General features: G+C 61.7%; 2 protein-coding genes across 2 annotated transcripts in view; both read right to left on the bottom strand.

Moving 5' to 3' along the window:
* The window catches only part of VOLCADRAFT_118148 (uncharacterized protein), a gene marked incomplete at both ends in the record, with an annotated part of 19,356 nt that extends 14,443 nt beyond the window's left edge, over nucleotides 1-4,913 (bottom strand). The window contains 3 exons of the mRNA XM_002952801.1: nucleotides 244-1,094; nucleotides 4,615-4,681; nucleotides 4,866-4,913. Of these exons, the coding sequence (XP_002952847.1) occupies nucleotides 244-1,094; nucleotides 4,615-4,681; nucleotides 4,866-4,913 (966 nt within the window). The remainder of the gene's footprint in view (nucleotides 1-243; nucleotides 1,095-4,614; nucleotides 4,682-4,865) is intronic.
* Nucleotides 4,914-16,903: 11,990 nt separating this feature from the next.
* On the bottom strand, nucleotides 16,904-17,077 carry VOLCADRAFT_48761 (uncharacterized protein; the record flags this gene model as incomplete). Its single annotated transcript, XM_002952802.1, has 1 exon — nucleotides 16,904-17,077. A coding segment is annotated over one exon (174 nt), but the record flags the coding sequence as incomplete, so codon positions are not given.
* Between the last annotated feature and the right edge of the window lie 1,070 nt (nucleotides 17,078-18,147).

The raw sequence follows: 18,147 nt of genomic DNA on the forward strand, positions 1-18,147 counted from the left end.
GAGAGAAAGGGGGGAAATGTGTGTGTGTGTCAGTGTGTGGGAGGGGGGTTTTTGTTGGTGGGGGAAAAAGGTATACGAGGCTGGCGGGGGAGATTCATACTGGCGGCTGAAGCAGCCCCGAATGTTAAAGAGAGCCGGGGGGGGGGGAGAGGAAGGGGGCTCCTCTTCAGGGGGAAGCTGCTCCAACTCCACGAACAGTAACCCTCCCCCCCCCCGCTCGGCTGCTAGTGCCGTACTACTCACCTCCGCGAGGTCCATGGGTCGGTTTCGGTTCCTGTCCCGCAGCAGACACACAAGGCCCCGCCACAGCCGCGCCACCGCGCCCTTCCCGGGGTAGACCACCAGTGCCGCGGCGGATACGACATCGGGTGACGTCAGCTCCGGAGGAGGGGAGGAGGAGGAGGAGGAGGGTAGAAGACCGGGACGCGGTCGTGGTTTCGAAGCCAAGGCGCGGTCGGTCGCGGGGTGTCGCTCCGCGGCAGCTGGCTTCTCGTAATCGACGCTGCTGCTGATGCTGCCGCCGCTGTCGTTGCCAATGCGGCCATTGGCGGTGGGTGCAGCAGCGGCACCGGTAACGGCTGGTTTGTCGTACGCGGTGGCGGAGGAGGCAGCGGAGGCGCCCCAATCCGCCTGGCCCCACGGCGTCTGGCTGTCGGTGGCGTCCACAGCCCAGGCCCAAACGCCGCCGCCGCCGCTGCCGCCGCTGCGACCGGAATCTCCACCTTCCCCCCAGTCGGCCAGTGCCGCTGCCATTTTACCGCTGTCGTACAACGTGTTACAATCACCCTCGTTCCCGAGACCACGGGCGTCGGCATCGCAGCGGTCTTCGAGATCCTCGGCGCTAGCTCTTGCCAACGCGTTGCTGTCCTCACCCGCTGGCGGTGCCGCTGCCGTTGTTTCGTCGTACGAGTACGGCATCAGATCGCCGTCGGCCTGGCTATTGCCGCCACGTGGCTCTCCCCCGGCGGCAGATTCCAGTGGTTCCCCTGGAGCGCTGCTGGGCCCAGGAGGCTCTTCTGCGGGTGCCGGCGCCGCCACCGCCGTCATCGCCGGCGGCTCTGCGGCAACGGCGGCGGCCTCGTTTTGTGTCGTATCTGCCACGCCAGCGTATGGCATCATTCAGCGCAGGCCAGACAACGAGCCGCAGTGGGGTGCGAGTGCGCGGTTCCCTTTGCTGCTGCTGCTACTGCTGCTAATGGTGGTGATGCAGCTAAAAAGTGTGTTGTGTTGTGTCCGCAGCTGCCGTTGTTTGCTGCCGCAGCCGCCGCTCCCCCAGGCGTCCAGGGAGACTGAAATGTTGTTTGAAATGGGAATTGCGTCCCGCCCCGCCCGGGTCGGGTTGGGTCGCCGGTGTTGCGGACGGAGCGTGTTGCTGTAACCCGAGTGTGATGGTGGTGGTGGTGGTGGTTGGTGGGTGTGTGTTGGGGGGGGGGAGACGATAGGGGACGTCCGTCTGGGCCTTATGTACCTCTACCTCCACCTCTAGCTCTTGCTGTCTCCCACCGCCGTCTCCGTGTCCGCTGAAGCCGCTGTTCTGTTGGCCCGGCTGGCCAGCAAAGCAAGCAAAGTAACAAGTCACCTTGCTTGGCTGCGTCCTTCGGGGTTTGGGTGGGTGGGAAAGACGCAATTGCACGAGGACAGCGAGGAAAGCGAACAGCTGTCAGGATGTGGTCGGTTCGGCGGCCTTAGTGGGGAAATGCCGGTCCATGTTTGTGAAAATAAGATAGGACAGGAGTCATATGCGTTCGGTCCCGTACCCAGTTCTCACTTGTTGTGCCATCTAGGATTGAGCCGTTCGGGAGGAAAGAAGGTGAGAAAAGTGCGGTGCGGAAATGGTGAGGTTCAAGGTTGACGTCAGCAAAGGTGCAAAATGGGAGCGTCGGTGGACTGAGAATGTGGAAGTTGGGAAATGATGATGGTTGGGCAGTGCGGGTTTGCGAGCGCGTCAAATAGGGACTCCAGCCCAAGGGATATTCGGGGCGACACAGAACTGGTTTTCCAGCTGCGCACGCGATTTCCGTTGAAGATGGACAGGAACGGGTGGTCGGCGGCAATGTGCGTCATGCCCAGCAGATAGATTTCAGGCACACAGAAATGACCCGCTGAAGGATACGCACGCAAAGGAAAGGCCCTTTTTAGCCATCCCGCCGTAAGCCGCCTGTATTATCTTAAGCTCAATTGATCTGCTAGGGGCCAACCCCGATGCATCAATGCGATGTGATGCGTACGTGACCTAAAGATCGAGCATGGGGGCTTGAACACTACTCACAGAAAGGGAAGAAGATTGCTAGGTCCAGGTGTGCTGCCAAACAGGGTCGAAAGGTTAGGGCTCCGGCGTGCTTGTATCATAAATTCATAGCTAGCAGGGATCAAAATATTAGTTCGTCCCTTAATCATGCCCCAGGCACGCGAGATGCAGTACATCATACGAACGTTCCGTAACTCCTAACGCTCAACGGTCTCGCAACCATAACACCGGAAACTAAGCGGAATTTCAAAAAGACACCACCCCTTGGCCTTTGCTAGCAGACATCGGCAAACGGGGTATTTCTGGTTTCGGGAACGGCTCTATTTCTGTCTTACAACACAATGGCCCGCGACCTGTCCTTCATCATTGACCGCGGACTAAGGTCGTCGGGCGTCCTTTCGGGCCGTATAACACCTTTCGTATACGGCGTATGATCCTATTTCTGCAAGCCTGCCAGCTTCGGGAACTCTATTTCTGTCTTCGGGAGTTTCGGTACGACCCGGAACTCCCGAAGCGTTTGCCGATGACTGTTTGCTAGGCGAGTCGTTAACCTTTGGCATGATTTTTGGCGTAATTTTCCTTCTTTGGCGTACCTTTGGCGTAATTATCCTTCTTTCTTTCTTTCTTTCTTTTAGGTCGCAAGCACAGGCGCGGTCTAGAACAACGCAACAGGGTTTTCCGGTACCAAATCCTATGTTGCAATCGCAGGACGAATCATTCGGGATCTTACTTGTTGGTCTGCACTTGCAAATGGTTGTACCGCCGGTGGGCCTTTCTCTTGCAATCTGGACTTCAGGAAGTTGAATATTAGGTATATGCGACGATTCAATTTTCAGGCAAATCCCGTAATAGCAGCGCCAGAAGAACGGCAACGGTATTTCTTCCGCACTCTGGGCTGTGCCCACGGTTCGTCAAGGTGTCTTTCATATCCTCCTTCTCGTTCTCCTCGTCCTCATCCTTATTCAGAACGTTCTAATCCGCGTCCCTCAACAAAGCGGCGCTAAGGAAGTCTTTTTTCCTTTCTGGAATGTATCTCAGAGGAATCAGCAGCAGCGTCAGAAAAGGGGGACACCTGTTCCCCCCAAATCATCATCGTCGTCGTCATCGGCGGCGGCAGCTTCGACATCTCCTTCTTGTGGCGCAACCTCCTGGCGAGTTGCTGACCCGGGAGGCGCCACACAACCCCTTACGGGCAACGACTTCGCTGCGACTTCTTGGTTCTTGTTATTGCGCATCATCTGCACAAAGGGTCGCGCAAGGCGGCTAGCGTTGTGTTGGGATCCTGGATGCCGCTGGCCCCCTTCGTACGGCAGTGCAGGAACTGTACGGAAATAACCCTAACCCCCCCCCTCGCGCGTGTTTTTCGTTTCGCACTTCGCTTCTGGACTTTGTTATCTGTCCTTTTTTGAAGGACCCGACTAGTTGCAAGGGTGCAGGCAGAACACTCAGAACAACAGATTAAATAAGCCTCATTGGCCAGCAATAATAAGGCTTTTGCAGTCGGCATGGCCGCGGGACAACGGACACAGGCCGGCTAGCTAGCGACCCAGCCAAGTGATCTCACTGCCAGTTAGTTTTGCTGGCGAAGACGTTACGACCTTTCTTACAACCTTGACAGCTTATCCTGCTGGACTCAGGACTTCTAGCTAGCAGTGCTACCAGGAAGCATGATAGCATGGCATTGCACACTTACTTGCTCCCAGACAGTCTGGCCTTTTAACTGACCGCACATTCCGAAAACTGTTACGAGGACAACCCACTCCACCCGGCCTACCCGGCCCCCACGGCCCTACTCTACCCCGGCGTACGGAGCGCCTCACACAAGTGGGAGGAGGCGGGACAAGGGACACCGCGGGGAGGGGGAGAGAGCAGCGGTCCGAGTTAAAGATAACAAACACTCCTCCTTCAAGCCATGATTGAAGTCATTCACGTGTGTATTCACTGCACCACAACAAATATTTCGAAAGTCTGAAATATCTCAAGTCTGACGTAAAGATACGACAAAATCCTGGTGAAAGGGATGCTCGCATTCAGGAAAGACACACACACACACACATACACACATGCACACACGCACACACACCACTTAAGTGCAGCGCTCGAAAGGGATGCACCGCCCGCCGCAGTGGAAGTCAACATCCTTCACACCTCGATGTTGCGGCTCCTTCGCAGAGCCGCAGCCCGGCGAGGTGCAGGTGAAGGTGCACACTACTTGCCTCATCCTCTTCCCCGCCACACAGTCCTGACCCCAGTCCGACACACAGACAGCTCCCGCCGTCGCCCCCGCGACCTCATTCTGCACCATTCCCTCCAAATACATCGCCAATTCTCGTCCTCCTCGCCCAGGTGGCTGAGAGGGGGCTCACCGGCGCGGTTGGCTCCCGTCATCCCCCAGCTGTGCTGCTCCATGTTTCGCATCCACAATACCTCCGCCTCCGGAAAGGGTGAGGGGAAGGGTGATGGTGGTGGTGGTGGTGGTGGCGGTGGTGTGGTGACAGACAGGTGCCCTCTCCGCATTAGCCTTGAGCAACTGGTAAACAACAAAAAATCACAACCCGCAGCAGTCCCCAGTACGAATCGTCACCGGTCCGAAACCTCTTGGCCACCACCGCCGCACTTGAGCAAATACCAACAGCAGCAGTAGCAGTGTCAGCGCCACTGGCATAGATGCCGGAGAACAGTGGAAGGCGATGATGATTGAAGACGGCGGTTCGCGGTCCCTCCGTAGACGCACGACCGCAACGGCACCTCCTCGTGCACCGCTTCCATCGCAACTCCTAACCCCCATCCTCAGTTTTTACCACATCCGCCATCACCATCACCATCACCAGATTCACAACACGGAATATGGCGAGGGCGGTCTTTCAAAAGCTGTTGAGGGGTGTGAAGCCTCAAAGATGCAGGTCTAGAAACAGAGCTGAGGAAATAACGCCGCAACACACCTTATCGCCTGGCCAAGGCATCCATCCCCTCCCGCTGTGCCCTTGTCCGCACAGACACACGTCCCGTCCTCTTCCCCTCCCTCCGCATCACCACCACCACCACCACCACCACGGCGCACCACACGTGTGATCCCCGGGTGCTCGCTCCGTGCGGTTTAGTAGCACAGCAATGGTCTCTGGCAGCAACAGCGACAGCTTCCTCCGGCTGTGAAGCAGGCAGAAGGTCAGCTCGTGCTGCTGCTAGACCTCGTTGCTAATAGTAATAGCATAATATCAAGCTGTTAATTTAGTTACAGCTTATTGATCCAGTGGCTGGTTACGCCACCGGCACCGCATCCAGCAGGGACAACAATCGACGACGGCGCAAAGCTGCAGGAAACGCCATAGTTCGATGTGCTGTGTAGGGCAGAGGCGCGCAAGCAAATGGATAGGGCAGAGAGGAACAGACTGCAGGAAAACCCTGTGTTAGACAGGTAAACGCACTATGGCAGATACAGCGATAGACATACAGACAGGCAAGACAGCACAAGAAATGACATATGATGCATGATGCGCTATTACAGTACAGTGCAGTACAGTACAGTACACGACCAGAATGCTGAAGGCAGAGCGTGTCAAAAGATGCCCAGCGTCGCAAGTTTTCATGAGCCAATCCGTTCAACCAGCAGTCCGCAAACTTACCACCGCCCCAACCCAGCACTACACGACCATCACCACCAGTACCGCAACCACCACCCCCAATCGTAGCACAATCAGACACAGAGCAACGCCTTTCTTCTCACCTGCCCGCGCCCGTAGTCCTGTCCACTCTCAAGTAATCACCACCATCACCACCACCACCACCACCGGCAGGGTGGCTTAGATTCCCCCCTCCCCCATGTGGGACACCCCCGACCCCCAACTGCTGGGAGAGATAAGATCGTGTTCTTACGGTTGCCAAGACCCAAGCCGGTTGCCAATGCCCCGGTGTGCAGCAGTGCATCCGCGAAACATCCGCGAAACATCCGCGAAACATGACGACGTCCTTATTGGTTCCCGGCACCGGCACAAGCAAAGAGTCGAAATAATTACCCGCGTCATGAAGTTCAGAAGCACACTACTAACAGCCATACCATCACACGCCGCAACGCCCCTGCTGCAGCCAGCCAAGTCACCATGAGCAGCGGGAGGACCTCCACTCCGAAACCGGTGCGGTTCAACCTGCCGTTTTACAAGTCATATACCTGTAGCAGCTAGCCAGGACACATTGAAAACGAAGGTGGTGGCGATGTGACGTCAAATGGGCGTTAGTAGGGCGGAGGGCGGGAGCGCGAACCCAACTGCAGTCGTCGGCAAGTCCCTTTCTCCTTCGAGCATATTCATAGTCCGAGCACGAAGCCGCCAATGACAACGACAACGCCAACGCCAACGCCAGGAGCCATAATAGGTGGTCTTGAAAGTACGCAGCCGGCGCGAGGCGCCATGCGGATCAAACAGAAGACGGTCAACTCTCAACACTATCACCATCAACAGCAGCATTAGCAGCAACAACATTAAAAAGCCGGATAGGACAGCATAGTTGTCGTGAGCGCACTTTAGCGCACTTCGGCAATTTCCGCCGCACTAGAATTTCTGTGTCGCTACTACAGGTAAGTTCGTTATGGCCGTTACCGGGCGCTTAACGGACCATCACTACCACTACTACTCTTACTACTACGTGTGTCTGTCCAGATATGATGATTTATATCATATATATACATACGTACATACAAGTCGTACGTGTACGTCCTAAAATATTAATGCTAGTAAAAGGAGGTCATGTCCCAGACATTTCTCCAGTTCCACCATCAACCGCCATGGCAACCAACAACGACCTCGCTCCAGCACACCTGTGTGGATGCTGCCGCCCACGTGTCGGCGGCGCCCGTCAGTCGCCCTCCAGCTGGTCGGAGCCAGGAGCCCCTCGCGGCGGCCCCCAGTCGTCACTAAAAAGAGAATAGTAAGCTACACGCTAATGCAACAGCAATTCCTGGAGCCAGGACAGCGGGATGGGGACTTCTCAGTTACCCCTAAGCCCCCCTCCTGGCTGCACCACGATGCCCTCGGGCCCCCGAGCCAGTCAGCCAGTCAGCCACCACTGCGCCGGCACCTTCACCACACCCCCAACCCACATTAGTGCACAGGCACCCTGCCTGTAACGTAACTCCCCCTTACACCCTGAGACATACCACAGAACCACCACAGTGGCCTCAAAGCCGTTTCGCGTCACTGCTGCAAGGTCTCCTGCCTGGCCGTCCTCCATGCCTCCTTCCCTTTCCCCTCATCACCATCCCGAGTCAGCTCCGTTGTCCTCTCGAAAAGGGGTCCCCAAAGACATTCACTCCGCAACAACAATCATCATCATCATTGCCAATCGTAAACCCTCTCTCACGCAGCCACTCGCTCCGTATCCAGTATCGGAGGATGGGAACGGGGTCACACACACACACACACACACACACACACACACACACACACACACCCGCTCATTCCGGGGCACCCACACCCTCCGACCCGGAGCCTTTCTTAAACAGCCGCTTGAACATACGGGCCAACCCCCGCATGTGGCCACGCAGCCGCTCTGAGCCTGGCTCCGCCGCCGCCGCTGCAGCGGCGGACACCTCCGACGGCAGCTGCTGTGGGTCACCGGACTCCTCCTCCTCCTCCTCCTGCTCGCGGAACAGCGCCTCCAAGTGGCCTGGCGCCGCTGCCGACGAGGACCTCGGAACTGCCGTCACGCCAAAGCCGCTGCCCCGCACATCCCCAAGCATGCCAAATGCGGCGGCGGTGTCAGTGGCAATTGCCATGGCAATGGCAGTGGTGGCGGTGGCGTCGTTGCCACCAGCCTGGCTTCCACACGCCGGCGGCAATGGACCACTTGCGGCGGCGGCGCCGCCGCCGCCACCGGCGGTGCCACTGTTGTTATCCTGGCCTGAGGAAGGGCTCTCCGGCAGTGGACGGAACATGTCCACCAGAGGCTCCAACGGCAGCGTCGGCTTTCCGGCGGCCGCAGCTGCCGCGACCTGGCTAAAGTACGACGCCATGGACGAGGCATACGGCCCCATGCCAGCCGCCGTCATGCCGCTGGCGAATGCCGGCAGAGAGCCGGAGGCAAACAACGTCGTAGTGGCGTTTGTCGTTCCGCTTGGCGGCGCACAAGAGGCGTCGGCACCGGACCCGCCGCCGTCAAGCCATGAGCTGCTTCCAAGGGTTCCATGCTGACGACTTGACGCCACAGCGGCGGCGGCGGCGGCGGCGGTTTGGGCCAGAGCCTTGGGCGCCACGGAGACCCGTATGCGTGGGGGGGACGCCGCCACCGCGGCCGGCGGCGACTGAGGGGGCCCCCCGGCCGCCAGGGCATCGCCGGTAGCCGCAGCACCCTGTAGGCCTGCAGCAGCCTGCCCGCACGAGGCTATGAGCGCCGCCAGTGGCTCGTACGACCCTGACGTCGGCGGACCGCCAACGCTGCCGTGGCCGCTGCGGTCGGCATTATCGGCGCGGGAAGGCGGGGCAGCCAGCAGAGTGTTGTCCGCCGTACGGCAAGCCAAGCGAATAGGACTGCTGCGTAAGGCAGCGGCCGACGCCGCCGCGCCCAAGTCTAAATCCTGGACAGCGTCGGCGCCGGCGTCACCACCGGCATCGAGCTGACGCAGCGACGGCGCTGGATTCACGACACCGCTGAGCCCCGCACAGCTGTTTGCCTCCAAGGACGGCAGGTCTACATTGTCGAGTGGGGACGTGTAGTTGTGCATGCGAATGTACGACGACGCAAGGCGCATGAGGCACAACCTGTCCAGGTTATCCGCTGCCAAGACACTCGTCAGCACAGCAGCAGCAGAGCAAGCGGATGGCGGCACAGCGGCGGCTGTGCCATAAGCGGCGGCGGCGGCGGCGCTGACGGCGCTGCTGATGGCGACGCGGAAGAGCAGCGACGGTGCATCGAAGGCGGTCTCAGCACCGGCGTCGGCGAACCAGGCGGACGCGAAAGCCTCCCCCCCGGCGGCGGCGGGAGTCTGCTTGGCGGATGTCGCCAGTGCCCAGAGAGTGTCGAGGGTGTGTACGGCAAGGCTCAGCGGCAGGGAGGCCGCCAGGTGCAGCAGATTCACCCCGGCGGGCTGCCCCGGCACTGCGGTGTCGGACAGCGGAGGACCAGGGGGAGGATCAGGGGGAGGATCAGGGGGATTTGGATCTAGACGGCTGCCCCGGTGCATTCTGGGTCCAAGTTTAACCCTAATGTATTCCCGAGTTTCAACAACTTAAACCAACCCACACACTTGAAAACGCACACACGGTGTGGAGGGGACTACTGCTCAGTTCAGACTACATCAAAAGTCACCTACCTGAGGTTTGTCCTTGCACCTTGCACTGCTGTTGACCAGATGCGAAAGGACTGGACTCCACAACAAACCGCGACTCAGTAGGTCTACCGGATCCAACCGACGGCCAACCAGCACCGTGCTATAGGCCCCCCTCGCCATCACAGCATAGTCCAGCCTGGAAACCCCCTCACCTTGCGCCCGCCAGCTAACCGCCGTGCCGCTCCTAGCCGCCCAGGCCGCCGCGATGCTGATCACCGGCCCACAGCCAGACAGCACCGCGCAGGCGAGGAGGTCGATGCCCTTGTACGACGCAGTGGGCAACGCGCTCAGCGGCTCGCCCATCTCCACCAGCTGAGACCCCAGGTACGACATCAGCCGGGCAGACCCCCTGCAAGCGGGTCAGGTGGGGAGCGCGGGGCCACCAAGGCGACGTCATGCCACAGCAGCAGCAGCAGCAGCAGCAGCAGTAGTAGTGGTGATGCACCCGCGCCGGTGGCAGTGAACACGATGCCAGACCACCACCGCAACGGCATAAAGCAATGATGCAGCAGCAGCAGGAGCAGCAGCAGCACCACCACCACCACCACCACATCCACGGGTAAGCGGCCCGACCCGCTTTCCCCTCTGCCCCAGGCCCTACACCCGCAGCAGCAGCAGAGCAGCAACTCTCCCCCCACCCCCACTACCCCCCACTGCAACCCACTGCCCCCCACCCACCTGAGTGCCGAGTACGCCAGCAGCGTGTGACCCATACGCACCACACGGCCATGTGCCGCCCCGAACACCTCCGCACACACGCACACGGAGCCGAACCCTGCCGCGACCGACTGCACATCGGCACGGGACGCCGCCCTGGTAAAGCGCCAAGAGGGAGCGGAAGGCAGGCGGTGAAAAGTGGGTATAGCGGTTATAGCAGGAAAGGAAAGATGACTCCCCCTCCCGCCCCGGGCCCCGGGCCCTCCATTCCTCACCAGGGTTCACTCTCTCTCCCTCACCTTACACCACACGGAGCGCTGGACACCGCCCAGTGCCCGAACCACCTCAACTCCCGACCTGGGGCCGTAACCCGTCCCCATCCAGCTCTCATAAAATCCTAGGCATGTGACCGTTGACATGCCATGCCGGGATATGTCATATCGCATATCTACGCGGCCCTCCCCCCCCCGCCACTTTGTAACCAGCTGACAGCTGCCGGCCCCTCCAGCAAGCGCAACGACGTGTCCTGCCCTGTGCTGCTGCCTGGACTCAGGCGAGGTCCTAGCACTGAGTGCAGTGTTCGCCGCATGTCCCGAGGCCCCGCTAACACCATCACCCACCCGTCCTCCATCTCCTCTCCGTCCTCGTCCACCTCGACATCGCCATCATCCTCGTAGTGGTGGTAGTGGCAGTGGTAGTCTTCCTCCTGCTGCGGCTCTTCCTCCTCCCCTTCCATGTCCGCATGGTAATGCCGTTCCTGAGTATCCCTCCTCCTCGCCTGCTCATTACGCTCCCGCTCTCGCGCTTCCAACACCGTGGCACAGCGCTCAGCATGGTCCACAAACATGCCCAGGCTGGCTGCCAAACGACGTGCCTGATCAGGCTCCATGTCGCGCAGCACACCCTCCACCTCCGCTGCTGTCGCCGCGTCTTCCAACAGCAACACCGCCGCCCAGTCGCCCAGCAGCACCCCCGCACGAGTCTCCAAAATCAGCAGCCCCTGTGGCGGCGCGTAGTACGGAAACCGTACCTCCACGTCGAAGGCGTCGTATAGGAGGCCCATGCTGCAGCACCTGCCAGCAGCGTCGCCGTCGGATGCAGCATCCGACGCTGCCGTTGCCGCCGGCAGCGGCGGCGAGGGGGAGGGCGAGGGAGTCGTCGGCGCTGCAAACATGGAGATGGCGCTGCCAACGGCGGCGGTCGTTGCAATCGCAGGGGCTGCCGCATTGGCCGCCGCCTTACGGGGCTGAGGAGCGCAGGTCAGCGAGGTGGCATTGTCGCGGGACTGAGAGGTGGTGGTAGTGGTGGCGGTAACGCTGCCGGCGGCAGCAGCAGCAACGGGCACGTCGCCGCCGACGGGCTTGATATTCACTTCCAGCGCCAGGCCCGCCAGTCGCGCGAGGAAAGTGACCCCCGGATCGGCCAGGTGCTTGCCGTACACACGAACCCGCACGCATGGCTCCATGTCTGATCGGGCCAAAGGGGATTTCGAACGCAGAGGGAACCACATTAGAGCACGTGAGTGTGTGGGGTTGACATACACACACATATATATATGTATATGTCCTAACGAAACCTTCCCCTCCCTCCCTCCCTAGCAACCCTAGCGCAGCATGCTGCTAGCATCGCAACTCGCAACCTTTTCACATTGTACGGTTCCATGTTCTGCTCCCGCAATGACTCCCCGTCAGCCCCCGAGAGCTCACCCGCCCCATTCAGGTGCACCACCAGGGTTTCCGCCCCGGCCAGCACAGGCTTGGACACACGGAGGCCGCCACGCCGGATGCCCATACCCGCCCAGCTCGTGTGGCGAGGAGGTGCACCCGGCCGCAGGCACAGCGCCTTGTCGGCCGCCTGCAGGTAGATCTCCTTGCTGTGCAGCGCCGGCGGTAACGCCGCCAGCAGAGCAGCCGCCGCGGCGTCGGCGTTCCCGTTGCGCAGCAGCTCCGAAACCATTCGTGCCTCATCGCCGCAGTGCAGTGCGTCCAGGACTACTTCCGTACAGCCTGCAGCACAAGAGCGGGAGCGGCGTCATAGCGTCCTTGGTGAGAGAGACTGTGTGTGTGTGTGTGCGTGGTGAAGAACGGAGTTAACGCAGCTAGCTGAGTGGGTGGGTGAGTATGGGCAACCGCGTAGCGCGCTCTCGAAACACAAGCCATAGCGGCCGCTTCCGACCACGCACACAAAAATCCGTTCGACCCCCCCCACAATACATTCCGTGGCTCCGACAAAAAACCTCATCAGCCAGCACCCACGTCGCATCCCTCTCCCTCCACACCTTCTCCAACCCCACCTCCTCGTCCCCTCCTCTTCACCCCCTTCCTCCCCGCCGTCTCCTCAGCCTCACCTGGTCTCAGGCAGCCCTGCACCAGGTCCAGGGGCGCCTGGCTGGCAAACGCCTGCATCCGGCCGCGGATGTCACTAGGCAGCTCGTCAGGCAGACAGTTCATGATCTTGAGAGACACACGAGTCAGCAGGTCCGGACCAGAGTACCCAGCAGCGGCAGAAGCGGCAGCAGTGCCGCCGCTGCTACTTCCAGCAGCAGCGGCGGCGCCACCAGCAGCGCCTCCGGCGCCGGGAAGCACCACCGGTCCTCCAGCACCAAAGGCTCCGGTGACGCCCTGCGGCGGCACTACCGTGCTAGCGCCAGCCGCCGCCGCCGCCACCGCGGCCGCACGCGTCTCCGCTAGCGCTTGCAGCTGCAGCGCTGCAGACGGCCGGCCGGCGCCGAGCAGCCCCGAGCCAGCGGAGCCCAACCCCAGCGGGCCTTGGGCCCCGCCCGTGGCAAGGTTACCCAAACTGGCCGCCCCGCCGCCCACCACGCCGCCACCTGCCCCCATGTGAAGCGCATGCATGTCCAGCCCCGCCGCTGCCAAGACTCCGGGCCGCAGCCCCGTCGCGCCGAGGCCCATGACGCCGCCGCCGGTGGTGTCCACCAGGCCTGCAGGACCCAGCCCGGGGAAGCCCCCGAGGCCGCTGGAGGCGAGGCCTGCTCCCGCGCCGCCGCCGAGCCCCAGCCCAGCGCCGAGGCCGCCGGCTGCAGCGGCAGCGTTGGCAAGGCCACCAAGCAGCGGGCGCTGCAGGGCCAACTGTGCGGCACCGGGCACCGAGATGGCACCGACAGAGGCAACGGCAGCGGCGGCAGGGCTTCCGACGTTGGCGGCGCTTGTGCCGGCTACCGTCAGCTGCTCGACGTCTGTTCCTTGGCAGGTGGATAGGGTGGCTAGCAGCTGGCGGCGGAGCAGCTGCTTCTCAACGAGGCAACCCTACGCCAGGAAAGGATTGAGAAATCAACACACAACGACGTCGTGGAGATGAACGTGGGAAGAAGGGGAAGTCCTAATGCGTGACATGCATCAATACGATAATAGAGCTAATGCACGACCAAAAAGGGTACGGCAAAGGCAAGTAACAACAAGGGCTCACATTCAGCTCCGTTGACAGGTGGTGGGTCTTCGTGTCAGCATCCAGCAACCGGGAAAGCAGCAGCCCGGCAGCCGGTACCGACGGCGCCGCCGCCGCCGCGCCGCCCGACATAATCACACCCGGTACCTGCGCCTGTGCATGAGCCTGTGCCTGCTGCAGCCTCAACAGCTGTTGCTGCTGCAGCAGCTGGAGCTGTTGCTGCTGCTGCGCCAGCAGTAGCTGCTGTTGCAGCAGCAGGTCATTCGTTGTCGCTAGCGGGTTCGTGGGCGCGCGCAGGGCCTGCTCCTGCAGCTGCGCCGACAAACCCGGAGCTGCACTCAGGCTACCCAGTCCGTCCAACATGCGGCCATTTAGGACCGGAACACCGCCGACGCCGCCACCACCACCACCTGCGGCGGCGGAGGCAGCGGCAGCAGCAGCCAGGGCGCCAGGTACGGGCACCGTCAGGGCTCCAGTGGTCGTGCCCAGGCCAGCGGCGGCAGCAGCGGCAGCCAGGAGGCCTGTGCCACCGCGGCAGCCAGCCAGTGCCGCGCCCGGGACGCCTACCCCCAGCGCCTCGAGGGAGCCCAGACGAGAAGCGACCCCGGCCGCCGCTGCCTTCAGCATGGCGGCTTCTTGCGGGGAGCCGACAGCGCCGGAGCTGGCGCGCGATAACGCGGCAGCGTTGCTCAGATCGCCCAACGCGACCGGCCGTCCGCCGCCGCCGCCGGCCCCAGCCAGACCTCCAAAGCCATTGCTTGCGGCAGCGGCAGCGGCGGTACCGGCAGCGGACATCTCCATGCTGCCGTTGCCGCGGCCACAGCTGTCAGGCTCGCTAAAGGTAAGGCCGGTGTTATTCGCGGTCCAGGCAATCCGTGGTTCTGCGGTGGCACTGTCCCGTGGTTCGGCGGCCTGAGTTTGCAGCAGGTCCATCAGGTTGCTCAGAAGCATGCCGCTCTCGTCCAACGCGTCATCGTTCTCCAATGACATCCGAACAAGCTTTGAAGAGCTGAGCGCGTTGGTGCCACCCGACGGGATCGACGTGCCGGCGGCGCGGCCGCCGCCGTCGGTGTCGCCGCCGCCGCCGGTATGCGACGCGCTGCCGGGAGCCTTCCTGGCACCCGGGGCGGAACAGCCGGTGACGTTGGAGGGTCCGGAAAGTTGGCTAATAGCAGCAGCCTGCGCCGGCAACGGCAGCTGCACCGCTGCAGCAACGAACTGCGACTCTGCCAAACGAGCAGTACCTGCACCGCCGGCTGCGGCAGTGGTGGTAGCAAGCAGCGATGCATCCCCACAGCCCGGCAGCTGCATCGGCACATCCAGCAGAATTTGTCCCAATGTTCCCGTAGATGCCGCCTGGTGCTGCTGGATCAACAACGCCTGCTGCTGCTGCAGCTGCTGGTGACAGAGACGTGTGCTGGCCTGGTTGAGCTGCTGCTGCTGCTGTTGCTGTGCCGCCAATTCCGTAAGGTTGACAATGCTGATCGATTCTCCTTGCAGCAATGGCCTGCTGCCCTCCAGCAGCAGCGGCTGCTGCAGCATGCTTTGCTGCTGCAGTTGCAGCTTTTGTTGATGCAGCAGCAACTCTTGCTGTAGCTGCTGCTGCAGCAGAGGATGCAGCGAGGTAGCGGACAGCAACATCTCAGGCCCCGACCCGCCGCCGCTACCACTTTCCGGTAGAGATGGCTGTCGCTGCTGCGACAGCTGCCGCTCAACCGTTCCAACCGCCGCCGCCGCCGCCACGGCAGCGGCCGCACCCTCCGTTCGGTTCAGCAGGGCCGCTGTTGTACTCCACAGCGACGTGATCTCCTGCGCCGCGGCACTGCTACTGCCGCCAGAGTCCGGCCCCGAAAGAGGCCGTAGCAAGCAACCTGCTGCCGCTGCGATGCGGTCATTCAACCGGACCGCCTGGCCCGCTGCCTGCGGGACGCCGACACAGGCAGCAGTGCCGTCTACCGGGGAGCCCGCGGCAAGGTGCTGCCCTGGCAGCACCTGCGCTGCAGCGGCGGCCGAATCCTGCTGCCTGACTAACGATGCAAGGTCCAAGCCGGATGGTACGGCATGATCCCCGAGCGGCGCCGTCAGACTGCCCTCATTTACCAGTCCCGCCGCCGCCGCCGCGGCGGCGATGCTGCCTGGGCCACCCACATCCGCTCCCGACACCGGTAAGCTGTCCAGGCGCGTCACTCGATTCCCGGACTGATGAGGATGATTCTGCTGTTGCTGCGGCTGCTGGAAGTGGTTGTTGCTGAAACCTGAGTTCTGCATACCGGTGGAGTTGTCCACGCCCGCACCGGCGCTGCCGCTTCCACCCGTAACAGCGCTAGCGGGTGAATGCGCAAGCGCCGCGCCGCTGCCACTGCCGCCCTCTCCAAACCCGCCCGCCACCACATGGCCCATTGCCTCCGACGCTACCCCAGCCACTACAGCAGATGGCGGCGAACGTGGCGGCGGTGGCGCAGAGCTCAGCGTCCCCGGCCAGCGCATCAAGCCTGACAGGCCCAGGCTGGCGCGGGGGTGTTCTCGAGACCCAGTATCGCTGGCTCCGGACTCAGGCAGCGGCTCGGGCTCGTTGAAGGTGGCCGTGGCCGCAATTCCTGCAATGGTAGCGGCCGCTGTCGCCGCAGATGCCGCCAGTGCGTCGCCAGCGCCGCTACCGACGACATCGCAAGCGGCGCCACCACGTGCGCCACGCACGGCGCCGCCGCCTGTGCCTCCGTGACGCGAGGACTTGCGGCTGTATATCCAAGAGCCCTCGCCGCTGCCGCTGCTGTCCGCGGGGCGCTTCGCCCGGCCACCGCCTCCCCCGAAAGCGGATGCGGGGCGGGCGGGCAACTCACCCAGAGTCCCACCGTCGCCCTCGTCTTGGAAGCCGGCAGCGGCGGCCAGGGCTGTCGACGCAGCAGCGTTCAGTTTGCGATTGCGGCGGATACGCTTATTGATCCGGATTCTGTCCAGCTGCACGCGGCAGGTCCTGGTGTCCGAGGGCGCGCCATGGCGGATGATGAGAGGGCCCGTTGGTCATAAAGAAGGACGCAGCGAAAGGGCGCTGTGGGACTACTTTCGCCAATGCGTGGTTGTGTGCCATGCGTCTTGCCTGCCCGCCGCCACTACATCCCCCCCCACCACCACCACTGTTAAATACACCCCCAAAGCTACCCCAGATGCCGTCACCCGATCGGTCACCATGAAGGCACGAAGAACCGGAAATGCAGGGACGGAAAGACAGGCAGGCAGGCAGGCAGACAGACAGGAAGTACGTCCGCACGGAAGTACCTCTTGCTGCCCTCAAATGCCGATACGTGGTGAAACTTGGAACACTGCTGACAGAGGCGCGAGGGGATGTCTCCGATGAGCAGCACCGGCGCCTTGCTGTGCTCTTCGCACACGCGATGGCGCAGGAAGTAGCCCTTCATGCCCTCCAGGTTGACGCCACAGCCAGCAACCTGTGCACGAGGAGGGAAAAGGACCAAGCAACCCTGCATGAATAACAACATATGAACTGGGCCCCTCCCAGGCAAACCTCTGCCCTCTCCCTCGTCTTTCCCGGGCCCCCGGACGGCAGTGCTTCGTAGCAAGACGATATCCGCATACATGCGCCTTCCATCCCTGGCCATTAGACGTCCACACACCACTACAGTGATAGCCTCCTGTACCCCAGCCGCGGTCCGCAGTCGTTCTGAGGTGCGACTGTCCAAAGGCCCCAAAATAATAAACCCAACGCCAACCAGACCCATAACGCCAAAACCCTTCCATATCCGTTCTCCATACACACACACACACACACACACCGAGCTGACCCAATTCGTTTTCCACCTTGCGCCCCAAGACCCCCTCTTCCTCTCGCCTCTTATAATTCGTGTCGTTCATTCACCTGGCATATCATCATTTTGGAGCCTGCAGGCTGTGGCTGGTACACGGGCGCCGAGGACAGCAGCTCCGGGTCCAAGGGGCAGAGGCCGCCATCTCGCGGGTCCACCTCCATGCCGGGTTCCAAGTCCTGGTTTGAACCTCCGCCGCTGTCGTTGTCCCCGCTGGGATTGCTGTTGCTGTTGTTTATGTCGATATTATTATTGAGTTGTTGGATGCTGCTGGCGTAAACCCCCCGATTCTCCACTGTAACTGCAGGCCAAGTGCGTGACAAGGAAACATAACGGCAAGCAGTCAAATCGACGCGAGCAACACCAGGACAGCCCAGAGCTGCTCACAGGAGGTTCGGAGCTTTACAGAAAAAGCGGACAAATAGACTCGTAAGCAGAAAGGCCCGGGGGTCCAGATTGGGGATGGAGTCAACTGCTGAGGGTAGGAATGGAGAGGCAGCCGCATGGCTGCCATTGCTGCGGCGGCAGGGAGGCCAGCAGGTGGCTGGCTGTTGTTGGGGCTGGGACCAAAAGTTGTTGGAGTCCCCAGGGCTCAGAGGAGACAGAAGTTCCATGAATGCGTTCCAGTGGATTATGGCGCGGGCTAGGATTGAGGATGGACAAGGCGCTGGGCCCATGCGACGCCCCCCGATCCGGCG

The sequence above is a fragment of the Volvox carteri genome (assembly GCF_000143455.1).
Source record: "Volvox carteri f. nagariensis unplaced genomic scaffold VOLCAscaffold_32, whole genome shotgun sequence".
NCBI lineage: Eukaryota > Viridiplantae > Chlorophyta > Chlorophyceae > Chlamydomonadales > Volvocaceae > Volvox > Volvox carteri.